Source organism: Momordica charantia (assembly GCF_013281855.1).
Source record: "Momordica charantia cultivar OHB3-1 chromosome 10 unlocalized genomic scaffold, Mcharantia_2.0 BLBB01000010.1, whole genome shotgun sequence".
Taxonomy (NCBI): domain Eukaryota; kingdom Viridiplantae; phylum Streptophyta; class Magnoliopsida; order Cucurbitales; family Cucurbitaceae; genus Momordica; species Momordica charantia.
This window is the reverse complement of record NW_028275158.1, coordinates 5202247-5225370: the sequence shown is the minus strand read 5'-3', so window position 1 is coordinate 5225370 and position 23124 is coordinate 5202247. Positions and strand designations below refer to the sequence as shown.

The following is a 23124-nucleotide window of genomic DNA, read 5'->3' as shown; positions in this document are numbered from 1 at the left end:
AATTCGGCCTGTTACGACTCGTTACGCCTGTGCTTGAGCCAATATTTTTTTGAGTTGAGCTGGTTCGATCGACATGTTCCATGTTGAGACTAAAGTAGGACCAAGTGGGCTAGCCAATTAGTGACCTATCCATGAAGTGAGGTCGACACTGACTTGAGGGCAATTAGTGCTGTTGGAGCATCTTTGGTCTAGCACAAGGCTATTCAGGCTAGAAGTGACTAAGCCACCTCAATTGCGATGTAACATCAAGCAACTTACCATGATGACACAACTCCAACTTCTCTCTATATAAAATGCATGGGATTGACGTGCAGTTAAACTCTCTAAAAAATTGGAGACTTGACCAACTTGAATGTCAAAGTGTATTTGGCATACACTACATTCTTTTTTTATTTTCAAATGAACATAGCATGTTTGAGTGATTCCAACATTGTTGTTTCATTACCAACTGTAACTATGCATATATGATTAGCCAACTGTTTGCTGTTCAAAACAACGCTACCACGAAACTTGAGCTCTCATACAAACTAATAGATTATGTATGCTAAACACTTAAGAAATAGGTTTTTTTATAGCAAAATCATTCCAAAAGAAAAAAATGAAATCTTACCGCTTGAGTAATCTTTGTCAGTTGAAAAAGCGAGACCCTTGACTTTTGTGGTAGGCTATTTGGTCTAATTCAAAAGTGAAACACTAGAACTTGAACGCGTATTAGGTGTCTATGAGTGTAACATTTTGTTCATAAAACTAATTTTACTTTAAAATAACTTGGTAGAAAAAAGATCGATTGAATGGGCCTAAACAAGATAATTATTGTTGCATGTTTGTGTCTAAAACTATCTAGGTTGCCTTTGAGGTTTAAATGAGACGACGGAGAAGGTTAATAAATGAACTAACCTTATCATGGCTTCACGTTTTTCATACACTACCTAAATCCTAAAAATAATATACGTTCAATTATTTCTATAATAATAATTCCAACGATATGTAGTGCATACGTTAAATTATACGTTAAATTTTGATGTCTTTCAATAACCATCTCTATACGTCAAAAAGGAAGAGATCAACAATTTAGTTCTATCGGTTTCACACATATCTCGTTTGCCAAAACTAGTCTTTTATGAACTTTAATAAGAGCTTCACTCAGATCACATGGTTATATAAAGTCTATCTTTCCCTCTATGGATCTAGAGATTGAAGGTTGTGCTAATTTGACGCCCTAGCTTAAATGGTATCTTAAAATTCGATCGTTACACCTGAGCTTGGGCCAATATTTCAACTATATTTTTTTGAGTTGAGTTGGTTGGATCGACCTGACTTCATGATGAGACTAAGGTAAACCCAAGAACCCAAATGGGCTACCTAATTAGTGAGCTATCTGCGAAGGGAGGCCGACATTGGCTTGAGGCTATTTAGTGCTGATTTGATCTAGTACGAGACTACTCAAACTAGAGGTGACTCGGTACTTGTTGCTATGCGACGACAACCTTGCTAGGTCATACAATGATGCAATGTAACATCAAAGCAACTTACAATGATGGCATACTTAGACTCAGTCTCTATATAAAATTAATGCATGAGGTTGAAGTGGAGTTAAAATTTCTGAAAAATTGGAGAATTAACCAACTTGAATGTAAAAGTGTATTTGGCATACACTCTATTCTCTTTCATTTACTTACTTTATATATATATATATATATATATATATATATATATATATAAAACATTCTCTTTTATTTTCAAACGATATTGTGTGGTTTAGTGATTCCAACGTTGTTATTTAATTACTAACTGGAATTATGCATACATGACCAACCAACTATTGGTTGTTCAAAATAATACTACCACAAAGCTTGTTTTTGATAGCAAAATTGTTCCGAAAAATGAATTTTTGAATTTTTGAGAGCTGTTAAGTTAAATGAAATCTTACTCTTTGAGTATACATGTTTGTCCAAAAACGCGAGACCCTTGACTTTTGTGCTATGTCATTTGGTCTAACTCAAAGTGAAACACTAGAACTTGAGCACATATTAGGGTGTGTATGAGTGTAACATTTTTGTTCATAAAGCAAATTTTACTTGAAAAATAACTTTATAGAAAAAAGACCAACTGAATTAGGCCTAAACAAGATAATTGTTGCCTTTTTGTGCTTAAAACTATGTGGGTTTGCCTTGAAGTTTAAATGAGACGAAAGGGACGTAGGAGAAGGTTAAGAATTGAACTAACCTTATCCTGCTTCACATTTTACATACCCTACTGAAACCCTAAAAATAATATATGATCAACTATTTCTACAACACTAGTAAGAAACTAGGCCCATTAACTCTATAAAATTAGGTCCAACAAACCCAAAACGAATGTGGAAAAATTAGGCCCAATGGGCTGCTTAATCTCTCATTATGTTTGAAAGATAACACAATAAGATATTTATTAGAAAACTATGACATTTTTTTTAAAAAAAATTATAGGACGTACGTATGTAAAAATAATTTGTGAAGGATGTCCCCTCCCCGTGTAGCGAAAAGATCCGTTAGCAGAGCGTTGGGCGCTGTGAAGTTTTGATCATCTAACCCAAAACTCACGTGCTTTCTAAAACTTGTCTGTCAGAGTCACAGCCGAGCCCCACACAATTCAAAAACAAACAAAATCTAAAAATCTAAACCCCAATTGAATTGCCCATCACTTATTTTACTGCTTCAAAATCCACAATCATTTCCCAATTAATCTTAATTCTAAAACCCCATCTCAAATCAATCATATTAAGACCTACATTATGAACATAATTTCGATCAGTTCTCCAAAAGAGAGCTTTTTTTTTGTTCTATGGAATTACCGGGCCGGCGCGCCGGCATTCGGCTGCTGATTTCTGCTCGCCGCCTTGACAGAAGAAGAATAGCGTTGGGCATCGGAATAGGCAGTTTCTGGCCAGCCCCACGGTGGCGGAGTCCGGCTTCAGCCGCCGTAGGGGCTCTGGGATGAGGCCGAACAGGTAGTTTCCGCCCAGTAACAGCCTCACGAGCGGCGTGATTCCGGGCGCCGGTGCGGCGATTTTGAACGCGTAGAGAATCGGAATCATTCCGGTGAAGCTGTTGTTCTCCAGCGACAGCGCTGAGAGCTTTGGCATCATCGCCAGAAATGGCGGAAGAAACCCCGGAATTTGGTTGTTGCTCAGATCGACGGCGATTAGTCCGCTCAGAGCGCCGTCGGTACTGGGGGTTTCCACGGCGGAGAGTCGGTTGAAAGAGAGCGTAAGTTGCTCCAGGGACGGATGTTCAAACAGAACCGCCGGCACCGCGCCGCCGAATCGGTTGTGACTCAGATCCATGACTTGAAGATTAACCAAATTCCCAAAAGTACCCGGAATCGCCCCTTCAAAGCTGTTGTTCCTCATCGACAATTCCACCAGAGACACCGGAAAACCCGCCGGAAGCTCGCCGGAGAATCCATTATCACTACCATCCAAATAGTACAGATTTTTCAAAACCCCCAAATCAGGAAATGCACCGGAGAACCCATTGGACTGCAATTCCAGCCGTTTCAAACTAACAAGCCCCCCGAAATTCGCCGGAACCGTACCACTAAAACCATTACCATTCAAATACAGCTCCTCTAGGGCAGAGAGCGAACCGATCGACGGCGGCACCGCGCCTGAGAACGAGTTTCCAGAGAGACCCAGTACACGCAAGCGAGTCAAATTGGAGAATGAATCGGGAACCGGACCAGAGAAGAAATTGTTGGACAAATCGAGAGTTTCCAAGTGAGGAAGGTTCCAGAGAACAGAGGAGAGGGAGCCGGAGTAACCGGCCTGGTCGAGATTGAGCTCGGTGACCCGGCTGACGCCGGAGACGACGGCGTCGCAGCGGAAACCGCAAGTGAATTTCCGGCCGAAGAGATTGTCGCATGGGTCAACAGAAAAATCCCAAGAATCCACGCAGGAACCGGAGGCGATGGATTTGGGGTCCATCGAATTCTTGAGCTGCTTCAGAACCATGGCATCTTCCCAATAGGTCTTGGATTGCACGGAAACGAGGACCGCCATTAACAGAGGAAACAGAGCAACATTAAAAGAACCCATTTGGAAGAAGGGGATGGATTGGGTTTTTTGAGAAAGATGCTTTTTTTATAGGAAAAAAGAAAAATTGGGAGTGGGTTTTTACACACAGAAGTTGTCAGAGCTGCAACTGTGATATTGGAACTTTGTATTTAAAATTTGGAAGGCAGAGAGGCAAAGGGGGCCTTTTGTTTTGCCAAAAACTAAAAAATGTTTTTTTTCTTTTCTTTTACATATTAAAATAGGATAGTTTCTAGAGTAGCTTTAGAATCTTAACTTTGGTTATAAGATAATGTTCTTTCATTTGCATAAATGAGAATGACTCGGATAAGTCATCTATTCAAATAAGTTAATTAGGTTAGGGGTATATTTAATTGTCGAAGTTAAATATATTGTTTCGCAAGACAACTTCGAGATAGAATAGATGTAAGCAAGAATAATTGCTTAACCTCCATAATTTAAGGCGGTGCATGACTTTTATGGTCTATTAATAAGCTACGTTGGATTTGAGTTTAACATACGACACCTAATTGGTATTTGGTATTTGTATGAAAATAATTGAGTAGAACTCAGCTAAACTTAGTTGAATTAGTTAACGTACCTACTCTGATTAAAATTGGTATTTGGTATTTGTATGAAAATAATTGAGTAGAACTCAAGCTAAACTTAGTTGAATTAGTTGACGTACCTGCTCTGATTAAAAATTTTTGAGTTCGAATTTCCACCTCCACGTAATGTTATTATATTACCAAAATGAGAAAAAAAAACCTCAACTACTACCTTTAAATCTAATGTTAGTTTTCATTTTCCTAGTGCTCAGGTAAGATTTCTAAACAAAAAATATTTGTCTCTCTCGTGGTTTGACTAGGTGCGGAAGTGATTTATATATTTAATATATGATATATTTGGGAGTGATTTTGGCGGGACCAAAATTATTTTTGTCAATATCAAAATGACTTTCTTTCCATGATCATATTTGTCAAATTAAAAAATTGATTTTAAGAAAATTTAAAATCATTTAAAATAGATTTTTAAAGTCATCATAATTGTTATGCGTCTCATTTCTTTACACGAGAGAAAGCCAAAATTTATACATAATTCACCCTAATAATTTTGCTAATTATCTCTATTAGTTTGTTGTTCTTGCCAATTGAGACTTTTGTGTTTGGTAATTTTATTATGTATTACTTGTTTACCAATTGTGTGTTTCTTAGAAAAGGAATGGTTTAGTTTTATAACATTATCAATAAGATCACCTTGTAATATACTTACTTTTTTTAAAAATGATTTTGACAAAGAAAATACAAATAAACTTATATTTGTCATACCTCCATTTACATGTCTAATAAACAATTTAAATTATATAATTTATAACTCTCATAAAAGAATCTTTTTAGTAACGTTTTTTAAAATTGTCCTCACAGTTTTATAGACTTTTTAGGTTACTTCCAAACCATAATTTTTTATTTATTTATTTATTTTTTTTTTTACAATTATACACCATGGAAGAACCACCCCACATCGATTTTTTCTTAACATGAATATTAATTCATATTTGCATTATACAAAATAGAAATAAACAAGTAATTATTAAACTCATCACATCTACCGTTCTTTTAATTCCATGATAAACTATAATTGGAATACATGGCAACTAGATATCAACAATAAATGAATTTCTTGAACAAGATTTTTATGATAGTAAAATTTGTTATCAATTTATTTTATTCTTTTTTTTCTTCTTTTAATTTGTATATCTCTTATAACAACAAAATATCAGTGGTTGGAAATTGAGAATACAAAGCAAATGGAAGGTGGAAGAAGGGCATCTTAATGCTTTCTTTCTAAGAAAAAGTTGGTGATGTGTTCCATGGCATTTCTGTTAGTACCTAATTTAACAAAATTTTTGACAAATTTTTTCCAAATTCTGGCCCCAACCCATTTTCCAAAATATAAATTCTTGTTTGCTTATTTATATCCACCAAACAGAAGACTATTTTCTTGCTGCATCAATTATTGTCTTTGGTACAACCACCAAAACTTAATTTATTTTATCATGATTAAATGTAGATGAACTCTTTAATAATTTTTTCTTCATCTTTTTTATTTTAGTCCTTTCATTGTTAAAATTTTATATTAAACTTTCAATTGAGTCATTGCCATAAAACTCAATAGGTCTAATCTAATATGACAAAATATATATATATATATATATATATATGACAAATATTAAATTTTATCAACATACCTAAAATTTTCACTAGTTCTTCATTATCTGGTGCATGTTTCTACAATTATCAATATCACAATTATCATTCTTCAAGTAGTAACTCGATCTAAACATAGTTCAACTGGTTAAGGAACTAATAACCTTTCTTAAAAGATTAAAAGTTTTAATCTATACTCCCTGTTATATTCTAAAAGAACAAAGCGAAACGAAAAATAGTGCTTAATATTAATTAGCTTAACTATGAATGGAAGAGACCATTTAAATTAATAAAAAGTAAAAATATGAACAAAATTGAAAATTTTAGAAGTATGTCGAAGTTGTAACACCATTGTAAAAATATTGAACTATTTTTACATCATTCATTGGTAAATCTTAAAAAATTTGAGCCAAGGAGGATGTACAGAGAAGGAGAATGCATTGAAACCAAACCATAGTCAAAATGTCAATTTGTGTAGCCATCAAACAAAATGCAACATATGTCAATCTAATGTAATGTATAGGATGGTCATCTAATCCACATACATTCATTCTACTTGATAAATATAGTTTAGCTGTCTCTCTGCCTACCTCTTCAAGCTCATGGAAAACTTATACCAATTTTTATTGAGAATAACTAATATAAAGTATAAAAGAAAGGAATTTTGGTATTGGTTTTGGCTTCAAAGAAACAAGATCCAAATTTGGCAAGTCTAAAAACATTCTAAGGGATTGTTGGCTTAAATTTACATTTTACGGTTTTTGTTTTTTGTTTCTGGTTTCTTATTTTTTACTTTTAAAGTATATGGTAACCATTTCTTGTTTCTTATTCTCTCTAAAATTTAAATTTAAGGACGTAAGAAAGTGACTCGATCTGACCCAAACTTATAGTTTTGGGGTTTTGGTTTTAACTTAAACCAAACAAAACCTAGAACTTTTATGAAAAACTTATGCTCCCTCTCTCTTTGAACGATTAGGAGTTGACCCAATCTCCTCTCTCCATGTTTACCATGGGAATGAGAATGGGAGAAAAGAAAAATGACTTACTTTTGTTATTTAAAATGAACCGTTGTCAAATATTTATAGTTTTAAAAATTGAAAACCAGAAATAAAAAAAACGTCGGGAACATTGGTTAAGTTTATAATGGCAGACCTTTTTGAAGTGAGGCTCAGATGATGAGTGATGAGGCAGCATTGCCCCATCAGGGCCTTAGCTCAACATTGTGGAACCCAAAAGTAAGATTGGAGTTTGGAGGCCCCATTTGCCATCACAATTTAAAGCCCCTCATCTCTTTACTTTCAACCAACCCAATTTGTGGATCCTCATATTTTGCTTCTTTCCTGAAGGGAGAGAGATTGTGAATTTATTTATTTTGAGTACAATACCTACGGATAGATATTCAAATTTACTTATCTTTTAATTGAAAATACGTGCGTTAATCAGTTGAGCTATGCTCAGATTTATAGTGATTGTGATTTTATGATTATTTCTTAAAATTTCCATACTTTAATTGTCAAAGCACAAATTGAAGATTATATAGTTTTACATGTGTGATCAATCTGAATGTAATATATTATTGACCAAAAGACTAGAGGTTTGAATCCTTTAACTCCACATATTATTAAAGTCAACAAAAAAAAATTATAAATTTAACGTGGAGATTTAAGTATAGATTTTTTTAAATCATCATCCGAGTGATACTTAAAAATCAATTTAATGTTATTTTAGATTTTTCCAAATTTAAGTTTTTTAATTTGCCAAACATGATAAATGAAAATGGAAGTGATTTTGACAATTGCAGAAGTGATTCTACCAAAATCACTCCCAAACACACCCTAAGTCTATACTTACATCATTTTTAGAAAGAATTGTAAATACAATAGGCATATATAATTAATGTGAGACATATGTTATTTTTCTATTAGTCTGAGTCTTGATCACATGGCAAAATACAAATTAATAACGGCACAACAACGAGAAAAATCAATTCCAATATTAAAAATAAAACATCCCAAAATCAAACCTATTTAAAAGAATAGAAGGTTAAAGTCTCAATCCGATCCATGGAGATGTTAAATGGTACAAAATACATTTTTTACATCTCTCTATATCCTCAAATTTTAAAATTGTTTTAAAATAATCTTTTTGCCTACCCTTTTTATTTAAAAAAATGAAGTGACATAGCGGTGACCGGTAATTTTTAAAATTAGAGATATATATATATATAAGCACAAGTGAACTTAATTATGTCAATAAATTTTAAAATAAGTTCAATTATACTTTTATCATTTAAAAAGTATTGTTTTAACATTTAACTTTTTAAATTATTTAAAACAATCATTTCATGGTTGCTCATTCCAAAAATCAAGAAGAAACTTAATGACGTTCAGAGTGATGTTATTTTGGATGAAAGTAGTTCTGGGAATTATAATAAAATATTGCTCCGATCCTCCTACAATCAAAATATTTGAGAGGAAACAGAATTTTTCTACTTGGTAAGCAAACCACATTCATTGAACAAAATTTGAGGCCTCTCTCCTTATCAATTGACAAAACGAAAGGGGGAAAAGAATCCAAGACAATCAAATTAGGCACCAATAATTTGATATACTTCATGATTCAACGATGATATATTGTTGATATACTTTACATTAAAATAATATTGGTGATATATGGTATATTAGACATGTCTGATCCATTATATATATATATATATATATAAAATAGTATATTAATGATACACCATATTTTACACCAGTTATGTTTTTATGTATAACAAATTTGCAAATATATTTACATGCTATTTCTCTTAAATGATCTTAAAGTTTTGACCAAAAGAAATTTAAATACTATTTAAACTATATTTAAACCAAAGAAATTGGGAGTCCATATATTTAATTTCCACAAAGATAAAAATTAAAAACAAAATCATACTGCATGATGTTGTCTTTTACAACCTGATCTGAAATAAAATGCAAAAGAAATTTAAAAAACAAGGAAAAATGAATCAAAACTTACCTCTAAACATAGCAAAGTTAATCAACTTTCACCCATCAAAGTTCCATGACACTAAACCCAACTAAATATTTCACGTAACTTATTAAATGCAGATGAAAAACATTTTTTTAGTGTGTTTGATGAAGAAAATCATCAACTCCACTTGCTTGCTAAGATGAGCTGGATAGAGAGCTCTAGATACCATGCAGAAGACCACATAGTAAGCACTTCGATGTCAAAGTCAGCAAATATCCAAATCAACTCGAGAGAGAATTGAGCTGTTCGCGTACCTTGAAATGAGGTGAAATAGTTCTATTTATAGGCAAAGTCCCCGACAATGTTCTCGACAAGGCCTCAATAGCTCTTTAAGGTTACCGTGTAGTGCGGCGTGATGTCGCGGAGTCTGTCGGAGAATTGACTGAGCCGAGGTGGTCCAACTAACACATTTGGTCGACTCGGCCAACGAATGGGTTCGACTCGATATGATGATTCATAACTGAGACAGATACACTTGCAAAAGGGGCGACACGTGTACTAATGAATAGCCAATCATAGCATGCCACGTGCAAGTTGAGAATTCACCTCCAACATAGCGATTCTTCAAATAAAAGTTTATCGAAATGTACTCCTTCCCTCGAAGTCGGAAGTTCGATTCTCTATATTTCTAAATGATTGTACTTAAAGAAATTACCAAAATATCACAATTGTAATATTTATTCCATTTGAATCACGAGAGACGATAGTACTTCCTCCATAAATATGGATCAATCGCCAAGAACTTTCTGGGACTTATTTTAGAGAGCTTCTCAGTTGTAGGAAAAGAAACAATAATCCCACATAAGAAAAACAAAGAAAAAGGAGAGAAGATGAAAAGTGTGGTTGACATGTAACTGAAATAATTTTACTCTCTCTCAATCTTCCTTTCACAAATCCTTTTTCTTTTTTTTTTCTAAAACTTAGAATAATCCAACAATATCTTTCCAACCCCTTCAAAAAAAAAAAAGGGTCTTCCTTTTTGAGTAAAGTGTTGTCACCCGTCATAAAAAGAAAAAGGCTTAATATTTGAAAATTTCCAGAGGCGCATTTTTACAAAACTCAACATGCTAACCGAGATTAATACAAATTCTTGCTTAGTTTAAGCCTAAAATGGATAACATTATGCAGGTATAAAAGGTTTTCGTCCCTAAAATTTGAGGAGCTCAACTGCTTAGTCTCGATGAATGGAATAATTTTTCTATGATCAAAATTAATTTCTCGATCACCTTAGTTTACTTTTTATTTTTTTACGTACTAACTAATCTTAACTTCTCTTTCTAATTTGATTTTCATGTGAGTATTTGTACTTTGCATTTCTCTCGCTTATTTGTCAAAAATTCAATTCAATGATAGTCAGTACAATATAGGAGCTCCAATTACTAAATACTTTACCTATCTTATACCATTTCACAACTTTGGTAAAAGAATATAAACTTAGCTAAAAGAGAATATTAATCATTATTCATTCTTTTCAATTTTAGTTTGATGAAATTGAAATTAAAATTTATAGTTAAAAGTGGGTCAATTATTAAATAAAAAAGTCAAAACGAGCAAGCTCAGCGGTAATTGACATATATCTCAAACTAAGGAGTTGTGAGTTCGATCCTCCACCCCACATGTTGTAGTAAAAAAAATAATAAAAAATTTAGGAACTATAATTTGATATTTAATATTTTAGAGATTCAAAGTTTAGGAACTTTTAAATATTTATAGAAGAAGAAATTTTCTTCAAATATCTTCCTCCATTATTATTATTATTTATAAATACGGCATTCCAATTAGGAAAGTTTCATTTTAGACCTTACAATCTACAAAAGAAGGTCTTAATCATAGTTTCATTTGTCGAGGAAAAAGAAAAAAGAACCGCGTCGGATCGATAGAGTTGGGATTGATAGAGTCAAAATGATAGAGGAGCGCTGCAGGCCATTCGGGCCAAGGAGGCAGCGCCTGTCCAGATGGGGAAGGCGGGCGGTCTTTCCGTCTGCTATGACGCTGTTTCGATGTTTATAAATACGCAGCTTTGGGTTCAGCCGAACAAGGGGTTATTTGCAGCCGATTTTGAGTGGGGTTTGGCAGCAAATCAGTGGCAGCGACTCGGGCATTGGTAGAAGCTTTGGGGTTGATAAAGATCGATATTATCGAGTAATTATATCTTGATTATGTGAGTTTTTCATTCCTGTTCCTAAGTATTAATTGTGTAAAATACTTAGAAGCTAGAGGGCTTTTGGACAAACTTGTTTCTAAATATCTCAAAAGAAACAAAAAAAATGGGTCATCAAAAACATTTTATTTATAAAACAAACAATAAAAGAACTTTCACAAAGAAACCCAATTCTAGTATTTGAATTGAAAAAAATATATGAGTTGAATGAAGCTAAAATAGAAAAAAATTCGATAATAAGTAATCGAATGATCCACGGCTCATCCATTCAAATTCTATCTATGGATTGGACAAATTTTACCCACATCTGAGTGGAAGACAGTAGTCTTTAGTAGTGAACCAATATAATTTGATGTGTCAGTATTCTTGTTCTTTACTGTTTTCTTCATATTTGCATATTCTTAGTTGTGTTGGATATTTTCGGTGAAAGGGAAAATTATTCAGGTGAATCAATTTTCCAATACCTTGTTGTGCTTTGTGATTGGTGGAGTGAAGTTATTTGGTACCTTTTTTTTTCTTTTTCTTTTCGGTTTCTTTTGGTACATTAAACATAGCCACAGCATTGGGTGGACCATAAATTCACAGTCAGGTACTTAACTTTTGATTGGTTAGCTTTTAGAAATTATTCAACCGTACAAATATGTTCAGTTTGACATTGACATAAAAGATGAATCTATATTTCTATTGTATCATAAAAAGATCGATGGAGTGATAGAAAATATCAACAAAATATTAACCAAATATTTTGATGGATCCAAAGTGACTTAGGCCACATTTACTTAACCGCAATCGTAATGAAAATCAATCGGAATCGTAATATTATTCCATTGATATTGTTTACTAGAAATTTTCTATAATTGTAATCACAATTCCTTTGATGTTGTTTACTAGAACTGTCTGTAATCAGAATCGGAATCAGGACAATTACTAATATGCCCTTTTCTCCTTTTTAGCCAATTACAAATATATTATTGTGGTAATCTTTTTTTAAATTACAATAATAATAAATTTTAATTTAATTTATTAAAATATATTATTGATAGTAAATATTTCTTATTATAACAATTTCTCTAATATTAATACATAATAAATAATTAAAATAAAATTACATCAAATAAAATATTTTTTATTAGAACAACCAAACTTATTATTCTAATATTTAAAAATAATAATATCTATTTAAAAAAATTATTGATATTAATTAATATTAATATTATATAATAAAATCAGATCAACTAATAAAAGTTAGAGTATAAATGGAAAAGAAATTATAAAAGTATTAAAAAACTAATTAAAAATTATATGGATTTAATCATACATGAGAGGGAAAGAGTAAAACTGGTACATTAATTATAATATATATGTGGGGTCCACAGAATAAGGGATGAGAATTAGATTAATGGGGTTATAGGAGTGTAATGAGATTGCATCTTTTCATTCGATTACAAAGTTTGAGGTGAGTCCCACCATTTGAATACATTCTTAATAAATACGATCAAAGGGAATCAAATTTTTCATGTAAATGTGGTCTTAGTGAGAATTTTTTGTAATTGGTTCGTAGGTAGTGCTTTACTTTACCTCAAATATTTTGTTTTCGTTTTTATTGTGTCTAAAATTAAACTCTGATTGTGATATTAAGACGTGACTTTCTTTTTAATATGCATAATTATAAGAAAATATAAAAAATTAACATTTTTTTTAACTTTCCTGAATTTATATTTCTAAACAGGAAAAAAGAAACATCAATTGAATCCTTTAATAATTGAGTAATTTATCTCTTTGGTCCATCTTCTATTATCCCCATATTAATATACGAATTAAATATTGTAGGTTGGGACAGATGTTCCATTTTTATCAATTTTAACTAAAATTCAAATGGATCGCGATCACCAATATGATAACTTAATGATAAGTACTTTTTTTCCTCTTTTTGAAAATTTCAGCCCATATTTATTTATTGTACTAATAAAAATCAAACTAGAACGTCAACTTCATCCAACCCACCGTAGATGGTCTACTTTCCAATTTCATCCAATAGTACCACAACCCAATTAACTGTGACAAAAGAATAATCTGACTTTTTCATATATATTTTCATAAATCAAGAGGTTAGATATCAATATGAAAAATCAGTCCAAATTTCTACTATATTGTATAAACGTTGATAAAATATTAAAACAATAAAAAGTCTTCAAAAACAAAAACAAAAACAAAATATAAATACCAACACTAAAATTTATAACCTGTTTTAAAAGATTAAATTTTTTTTTCTTGATTTGCATGATTTTCTTAGAGATGTACATTTTTCTCATATGAACATGATATTGTTTTTTAGTGTACAGTATTACAATCATAGAGATAAATACTCCAACTTCCAACCAATAGTTTATGATCTTTCGGACTAAACTAATACACAAGGCATTTTGGAACATTAAATTCTTTGCCTAACAGGTTCCATAAAATCTGAGGATCTGTCCAGTTGGGGAAGTAATGGCACGACTTCAAAAAGCGTGGAACGGAAGATAAAGAAAACCCAGTTTTTCCACTCACACCAAAGATCAAATCAAACAAGAGAAAAAGGGTTGGAAATGGAACGTAATTTGGAGGAGCTGAGGGAAAGTTTCAGAAGTGGAAGAACAAGGAGTGCCGAGTGGAGGAAAAACCAGCTGATTTCGCTGATTCAGTTCATCCATGACAAGGAAAGCTCCATTTTTGAAGCTATGTATCAAGATCTTGGGAAGCATCCTGTTGAAATCTATCGAGATGAGGTGATTTTTAATCAGTTCTTTTGCTAACCAATTTGGAAAATGTTCTTTATTTAGAAAGAGGCCTAATTTTGCTACTGGTTTAAGGTTGGAGTTGTTCTGAAATCTGCAAAAGATGCTTTATGCTGTTTACAGAAATGGATGGCCCCTCAAAAGGTGTTCTTTTTTTTCTTTTTCTTTTCTTCCTTCTTTCTTCCTCTTCTTCTTCTCTGTCTCTCTCATTTGGTTGTTTTGTTTTGTTGGGAGGTAGAAATATGTGCCATTACTGTTCTTCCCAGCAAAAGGAGAAGTCTTGTCTGAGCCATTTGGTTTGGTCCTCATAATTTCATCTTGGAACTTCCCAATTTGTGAGTGAATTCCTTCCTTGGCTCAAGTTAATTCTCAAACAAAATGGGTTGAAAATATTGTTTATCTGCTCTGTTTTAGTTGGTTCTACCCTGCTCTGTTTTTGAAATTTGAGAACAACCAAAATCTTAAGATTGGAGTTTTGATGCTTCTGCTTGTGTTTGGCAGCTTTGTCATTGGATCCGTTAATCGGAGCGATATCGGCGGGAAACACCGCGGTCCTAAAACCGTCGGAATATGCTCCGGCATGCTCTTCTTTACTGGCTTCAACCCTTCCTCTTTACCTTGACAGTAAAGCCATCAAGGTTATGGAGGGGGGAGCTGATGTTAGTGAACAACTTCTGCTGCACAAGTGGGATAAAATCTTCTTCACCGGTATGAACTCGACTCGTATAACATGACGATCGTGTTCTTCGATTTGATCTTTACGAGCAATCTTTTCAGGGAGTCCGAAGGTAGGAAGGATTGTGATGTCTGCAGCTGCAAAGCATTTGACTCCTGTTACTTTAGAGCTTGGGGGAAAATGCCCTGCAATCTTCGATTACTCCTCTGTCCACTCCAATATGAAGGTTGTTTGTATAATCTGGAAGCTGAAAAATGTAATGTCGTTAATGGAACGAAGTTCGTTATGTAACTGTTTTTCGCCTTGAATTCGTAGGTAGCGGTTAAGAGAATCGTCGGAGGGAAGTGGGGGCCGTGCTCCGGGCAGGCGTGCATAGGGATAGATTATGTGCTTGTGGAGGAGAAGTTTGCTTCAGAATTGGTATCAGTAACTTTTCCCTGGTATGTTGTAGGCCTACTGTTTTTCTAGTTGATTTTTGTGATCTTCCTATTTTAGATCGAATCGTTAAAGCGGATAATGAAGAAGTTTTACGGCGAAAACTCGAAAAACTCTACGAGCATTGCCCGAATTGTTAACGAGCATCAGGTTGAAAGAATCAGCAATCTTCTAAAGGACCCTAAGGTTGCTGCTTCCATTGTCCATGGTGGTGGTTCTATAGACAAACAAAAACTGTAAGCTAAGTTTACCAATGAAGAACTTCTTGTTGCTCTATGTAAAATGATTATGTTCTATTGAATGGTTTGTGTTTGATATCTTGTAGATTCATTGAGCCAACTATATTGTTGAATCCTCCGCTCGATGCTGATATCATGACCGAAGAAATCTTCGGTCCGCTCTTACCGATAATCACGGTAAGAATAAGCAAACAACCTCTTTATTGTTGCAAAAATCATATATAGGTTCCTAATGATCACCATTGTTGAAACAGTTGAACAAAATTGAAGAAAGCATTGAGTTCATCAACTCAAGGCCAAAACCTTTGGCTATCTACGCCTTCACGAGAGACGAAACTCTAAAGAAACGGATTTTATTCGAAACCTCGTCCGGGAATGTCACATTCAACGACACCATGGTTCAGGTATCGTGTACTACCTACTCCAATCTAAAGCAAATTCTTCGCCAAGCACGAAAGAAATGAGAAGCGTTTTTGTCTTGCAGTTTTTGTGTGATTCGCTACCGTTCGGTGGTGTCGGTCAAAGTGGTTTCGGAAGGTACCATGGCAAGTATTCTTTCGATACATTCAGCCATGAGAAAGCAGTGTTGCAGAGAAGCTTCTTGCTAGAACTCGAGCCTCGATATCCGCCATGGAACGATTTCAAGCTTAAGTTCATCAGATTGGCATATGCATTTGACTATTTCGGGCTGTTACTGCTCCTTTTGGGGATTAAAAAGTAGAAATTATAGTATCTAAACTCAATAAATGCCAGAGTTTACTTTTTAAACAAATTGTTGTTTTAATCTACATTACATGCATATGCATGGCAGCGGTCATCTCCTCACAAACTCTATATCATTGCTCTAAAAAACTATAATCGTTGTCTATTGGTCCAAATGAGTCGAGGTGAGTCCAACGGATTTAAATTCGAGGGTACCTACTTAGAAATTAAGTGTTGTTTTGTGAGATTAGTTGAAGTACGTACAAACTGATCTAGACACCCACAGATACCACAAAGAAAAAAAAACATTGCTCTAGAAAAAAGTTATATTCCTAAGTTTATATTCAATTATAGGCTTTAAATTTTTATGTTTATTCTATTTTCAAACTTTTTTAGCACCCCTAAAAGCCTGATTTAGTTTCTATCATTAAAGTAAAGTAAGATAAGTGTTGAATTATTTCAAATGTGTATTTAGATCTTGTTTAATGATTAATGAAATTCCGTAAGTAAGATATATTGGGTAAAGTTCAGAAATTAAAATAAAGGACAAAAATAGATTTAAATCCATTTTGAATTATTGAAAAAATTCAATGCGTAACAACCTTATCCTATCTAAAAGCTATCCAGTAGCAGCAGTGATTGATTTAAACATTTTTAATGTTTATTATTATTATTATTTACTTTTACTTTTACTTTTACTTCTGTTGACTTTCTATGATGAGAATTTATCTCAACATTGAATGGGAGAGGACAAAACATTGGTTGGGTTGGTAGAGATTTCATAAATACAAGGTTCATAAATCTCATTTTTTCTATTTTTATTTGTACGCCTTAAAATATTTAGTTTTATCTCTTGACTTTTGTGGAAAAAAAGAGAAAAAAATTCCTTAAGAAATGATTTCATAATTAATAAGTACATTTTAAATTAAATACTAAAAAAATGTCATGAGGTCTCAATTCCTATCTTATAAATAATCATCTTATTTAGTATCCACAAACCTAATAGAATTTTATTTTAAAGATATTTGCACATAATTTTTGCATTTGTAATAGGCCCACTAGTGCTATCTTTAGCAACATAAACAATTCTGTCATATGAGGTAAGTAGCTTTTCAATTTGATGGAAAGTGGTGTCTATTTTATTAAAGGCTTAAATAACTTTCATTCATTTTATGTATTTTTAAAATATCTATTTTAAATTTTATAATTTTAATTTATGTTCATTTTAGTTCCGTATACTTTTAAAATTACTATATTGGTACCTATACTTTTAATCCTTATTAACAATTTTTCAACACAAATTTGTAACATTCAAAAAATTTAACGAGTAAAATATCATGCTAAAATTACAAATGAGATAAAAACGAAATTGAAACGACCAAAATTGTCACTTCTTAAAATATAGAAACTAAAATAAACGTTTTAAAAATATATATACCAAAATGAACCTAGTCAAAAGTCGAAAATAATAAAATATATTTATACGTCAATTATTTTATTAGTAAATTTTAATGTCATGACTGTAAAAGATTAATTGAAAAAAAAAAAGTAAAATGTTTAAAAGATTACGTAAAAGAAGTTGCGTTAGTTCATTAATGAGATATGGACAATGTTATAGGAGAGCAAAGAAAAAGTGGGGTTTACAATTAATATGTGCCGAATGGCTTCACCCGTCAAAAATCAAAGGTATATTTTTTTTCACGCCAAAAAATTAGGAAATAAGTTTTAGACTTAGAGCAAAATATGTAAGCAAAAATACTTAGATCACTGTCCATGAATATTTGACAATTAAAAAATAGAAGTGTAAAAATAGATAATTCTTTAAAGAATAATGATTCGTGAAACATTTTTGTTTCACAAATTCTATAAATAATTGGCCAACAAAGACTAAAATGAACCGAGATTTAGATTGGGAGATGGACGAGCACGTATACATATTTTTGTATGAAAAAATTATTATATGGTCTCAATAAATGAGATTCTAGGCACATGATTTTGTATATTAATTTTTAGGCTTTTGTTTCCATCCAAGTACATTTTCAAAAAGTGAAACTCTTCGTTGATGTCTAAATCTCTGGTATGTGAATTGTACGGGTCCAGATGAGGGAAATTTTTAGTTTTATCATTATATTTATATGTATAATTTTAAATTATAAGTTAAAGAAAATGTATTATCTCCTTTTGAAGATTTAGTTGAAAGTCAATTATTTGGTGTGGCACAAGTAGTTTGATTTAATGTATTGTATGGGAAAATTTTGTTGGCCTAATCAATGTTCTCTTGCCATTTTTTTCGTTGGATTTAATATCCATATCCATCTGGACAAATTGTAATAGGGAAGTTTTCATACTACTTCTATTTAAATTGTTTCCCGTGTAAAGTAATTTATAAAAATAATATATAAATTTTATGTGGGATTTGTGCATTGCAATGAGGCAAAATTACTCTACCGTATATCCAATCCAATGTGGTACCAGAACAAAATTGATTAGGCCAACAAGTTTTTCCATACAATGAATTAAATCAAACTACTTGTGCCCGCACCAACTTTCTGTTAGAATCCATATAAATGAATTAAATTTACCCAACCCATCAGCTTAAGTTTTTGGGTTGAGGGGTGGTTTGTTCATTCTTAAGATGGTATCAGAGTAGGAGGTCCTATGTTCGATGTTCGAACCCCTGCATTGTCGTTTCTTAAGATGGTATCAGAGCATGTTGAGTGGTAGTTTGTTCATTCTTGAGATGGTATAGACAAAATTACTAATTTATAAACAATATATATATATATATATTTTGTTTTGTATATTTTTCATTCATTTTTTAATATATATATATATATAAATCTAGAAATAATTCAAATAGAGAATAATTGTGAAAAGAAGAAAAAGAAAGGAAATCAGTTTTGAATGAATTTAAATAGTCAGTACCCCAAATTTCTCTAAAACAAACACGGGTTGTGAGGCCCACCCTTAAGTTCAAGCTTTATATCAGGCCCATTTTATAATTTTGTACCAATATAATCTTTAATGTTAGTCCAGCCCGAAATGAGTAAAGAACTATGGTTATTGTACGCAACCATTTTCTCACATTTTCTTGAGTTTTTTACTTGGCTACATTCATTTTTCACTTCACTTCACTATAAGATGTAATTGGAACATGGATAATTTGAAAGATCTCACAAATTATAAAATATCTTTCAAGTTTCTGTTTATTCTTAAAAGGCTCCCCAAGTTATATTCTAGGTCAAAATGGTACGTGTAGTAGCACAATTATCTATCAATACATGAGCATAATTCAATCATAAATTAATTGGCATTTATCGATTATTCTCTTCAGATTGAAGGTTCAAATCCTTACATTTTTTGGGCTAACGAATTTATCACATATATTTTTAGTTCTTCGTTCTTATGTTTTGTCATTTATATACCCCGATTTTGGGCAACATGTCATTGATGGTATATCTTCTTCTTTTTAGCTGTGAAATATAACATATATACACTTTGGAGTGTATAATCTTTAAATCAAAAGTGAAAAACAAAAGGTTGCACGTTTTATAAGATACGTAAAAAATAGTATAATAATATAATAAATGGTCAGGTTCATCTCTCTCATGCCACTTGCACGTCAAATAATCTTGGGAAAAGTACCATTTTGATGAGCAAGTTTATACCTATAAGTTCGTTTGGTCCATACGTTTTAAAATCTACATTTTTTACCCTGAATTTTTTAAAATAGGTTTAAACAAAATTGTGACAATGGGGTATTTTAGTGCCTAAAATATCATTTGAGGTTATCGAGCAATCATTATCATGATAGAGTTTGATATCGCGGTGTTCATTGCGTAGCACAACAGAATGAGAAACATCTCGATATTAGACCCTATCTTAATTATACTCAAAATCAAGATCATGTTTGTTGATCATAACGTGATTGTATTATCAAATGGTCGTCGCATAATGCTACCATAAGATGAAACATCGCAATTTTAAGATTGCGATGTTTGTCAATTCAATTGCATTACATGATGAACCTTAAAGTCGCAATCTTGTAACTTGAATTTGTGATATCTAATTGAGTCATGGTTTTATTAGATACTTAATTAACATACTTGTAAGTGGAGGGACACTTTTAAATCCATATCTAAAAATCAAAGGACTAAAATACACGATTTGAAAACATAGAAAGTAAACAAGTATATAGGATGAGGTTACTTCATAATTAAATAATGTCTTGAAATTGGTCTTCATAAATCATGCCATACGTCAGCATGTAATGTAATACATTTAATAACAAATTTTAAAAGAATAAAAAAGAGCCTTGAATATAGAGCTTGGATAGTGAGTACTACACTTGTCCTTGAAGTTAGAGCTGGAAATTGTCGCAGCCCACTCCTGGATTAAGCACCAAATCAAGGCGTAATTCGTGGCTAAAAATAATAATTAAGAAACAAAAAACACAAAAATAAAAATCGTTTTCTTGGTTTGCTCATTGGATTGGAATAAGCTTCAGGGTGTGAAGGTTTTGAAACTTTTGTTTATGTCTATGTTTTTTTTTATATTACAATTTTAAAACGTTCGTTTTTTCGAAAAAAAAAAAGAGAAAAATAAACAAAGGCGGCTTTATAGTACCAAAAAAGTGTAGTGAATAGCAAATTTAAATACTGTAGTTTGTAAAGTTATAATCTCGAGTGAAGGAATATATGTTAATTGCTACTAAGCTATGTTCATTTTGATTGCAATATGTTATCCTTATTAAATCATAACCCACAAAAAAATAATAATAAATACGACATCAAATATATAAATTACTGGTTAATATATGCTTTTTTTTAGGTTAAAAATTACATATTATATATATATTTTTTAAATAAAAATTTGAGAATATGATGATTATGTGGATTAAAACCTACAAATATAATCGAGTCGAGAGCTATTGAGTGGCCATCATCCATTTTAACACACAACCTCCACACCCATCAAATTGTATAGAGAAAATCAACGAATTAGCCTATCATGACCACTACTCTTAGACAAAACTCAGCATATTATCCAATGTAAATACTTTTGACTAATTGTTATACATGAAACCAATCAATTCTAACAAGGACGTGGTACGCAAATTTCTAACTCTTAATAAGAAAAATTATATATTGATTGATATACATACATACAGTCGATAACTGACTTAACTATATTTTATAGTTTTCTTTTATCATATAGAGGTCAGCATCACTCCAAGTGTTCTTTAACTCCACGGTTCTTTCTTTCTTTTCTAATTTTTTGAAATGAAATATTAATATAGATATATACGATAGAAGTAGGGAAACGTGACAAAAACACACCATAAGCAAATTTGTCTTTACAAGAAGAAATTGGAATCGAGATGATGACACACAGCACAGAATCTCTTCACATTTTCCCCACTTTCAAAGCACAAAATGGCCCTATCTATATTTCATTTTGGAGATGGGGAATCAAATATACATTGGAATTATTTGAAATTATGATCACTAACAAACAGACCCACAACCATTGCTCAAAAAACTCACCATATGTGGGGGTCCTCTCTGTCGGTTGGAAACCTATAATTGTACCACAAATATTATTAATACTCTCCTTTGTTCTAATTTATTATGTTAAGTAATTCACAATGGCAAAGTTTTGTTATGTTATCACTTGCCACCGAAAAGAAATACCACCATTCTCTCTCTGTGGTTGAACCCACCAATTGGAATAAGAGTTAAGGTACAAAGGGAATCAAATGTTCATGTGATCACTAAAGAAAAAAAAGAGTTTCAATTAAACAATTAGATTAAAAGACAAAATAAAAAAAAATAAACAACTTGAATCTATTCATATGTAATTTATATACGTCATCTTTTTGGAAAGAATGAAAAAAATATATAGTTTGAGAACATTCTTAATCATTTAGATATTTGAAAAGTATATTTCAGTGGTGTCATTTTTGTCCAGGACATCTAACTAGTTAGAATGGTGAATTTGTATTTTTGATAAATTATAGTGTTAAAACGACGCTAATATGTTGTTAACCTAATTAATTAACATTGAAATCAAAAGTCAAGTTAAAAGTATGCTAAAGTAGAGCATAGTAAGTTTTGGTTAGGCGAGTAAGAAATTAACAATTCTTCTACACCATTTTTGGATCATCGTACATGAATTATAAGAAATTGATTTTTTTATGTTTTGTTTTGTTTTACAAGGTCTACCAATAGGGTTAAGGTAATCATCCGATGGTAATTTGATTGTGTTAGATCCGTACCATAAAGAAAATGTAGAATAAATTAAAACAAAATTTATAAAAGAAAATAAATTTTAAAAACAAAAGTTGCATTTGATAAAGTAACCCCCACTAAGAGCACTCTCCAACATAATTAACTTTTTTTTTCCTTAAAATTTTGTGCGATTAAAAAACAAAGCCCTAGGAAAGTAGGAAGGAAGAGTAGTTAGTATTTATAATTAAAAAAGGGGGATTTGGTTAATTGAAATGAGTGCATAAAATCAAAGGGAATCTCTGATTTGGCAGATTAATTAAAATAATTAAAAGATATGATCAATCATAATTGTAACCAATAGCTTTTTATGGCAACTTGGTGAAGTTGGAAGCTGGGGAAACAAGGCCTGCCTGTGTCGGTATAAACATGACACCCATTAGTTTATAATCGTTTTAATTAATTAGTCAAAGTTGGGATTAATTGTTAATTTAAATTTCAAAAGCAAAGCTTGCAAAGGAGGGAATCTCATTCATGCCTTACGCATCTTCCTCTGCCCAATCACTTTCATTTTAATAATCTCATTGTTAATTAATTGGGGCTAATTATACTTAAT

At 32.0% G+C, this 23124-nt stretch overlaps 2 protein-coding genes across 2 annotated transcripts; one reads left to right on the top strand and one right to left on the bottom strand.

The window, feature by feature from the left end:
• Positions 1–2649: 2649 nt before the first annotated feature.
• LOC148208431 (Leucine-rich repeat (LRR) family protein) lies at positions 2650–4166 on the bottom strand. Its single transcript, XM_088117294.1, has one exon. It carries the CDS (start codon positions 4073–4075, stop codon positions 2822–2824), a length of 1254 nt encoding a protein of 417 aa, XP_087973420.1. The 5' UTR covers positions 4076–4166; the 3' UTR covers positions 2650–2821.
• A 9655-nt stretch (positions 4167–13821) lies between these two features.
• Positions 13822–16351, top strand: ALDH3F1 (aldehyde dehydrogenase 3F1). The gene is made up of 10 exons (XM_022280754.2): positions 13822–14220; positions 14305–14373; positions 14468–14564; positions 14731–14937; positions 15007–15131; positions 15221–15325; positions 15401–15576; positions 15666–15756; positions 15834–15983; positions 16064–16351. The coding sequence occupies exons 1-10, from the start codon at positions 14041–14043 to the stop codon at positions 16298–16300; spliced, it is 1437 nt and encodes a 478-aa protein (XP_022136446.1). The 5' UTR covers positions 13822–14040; the 3' UTR covers positions 16301–16351.
• The last annotated feature ends 6773 nt before the right edge of the window (positions 16352–23124 follow it).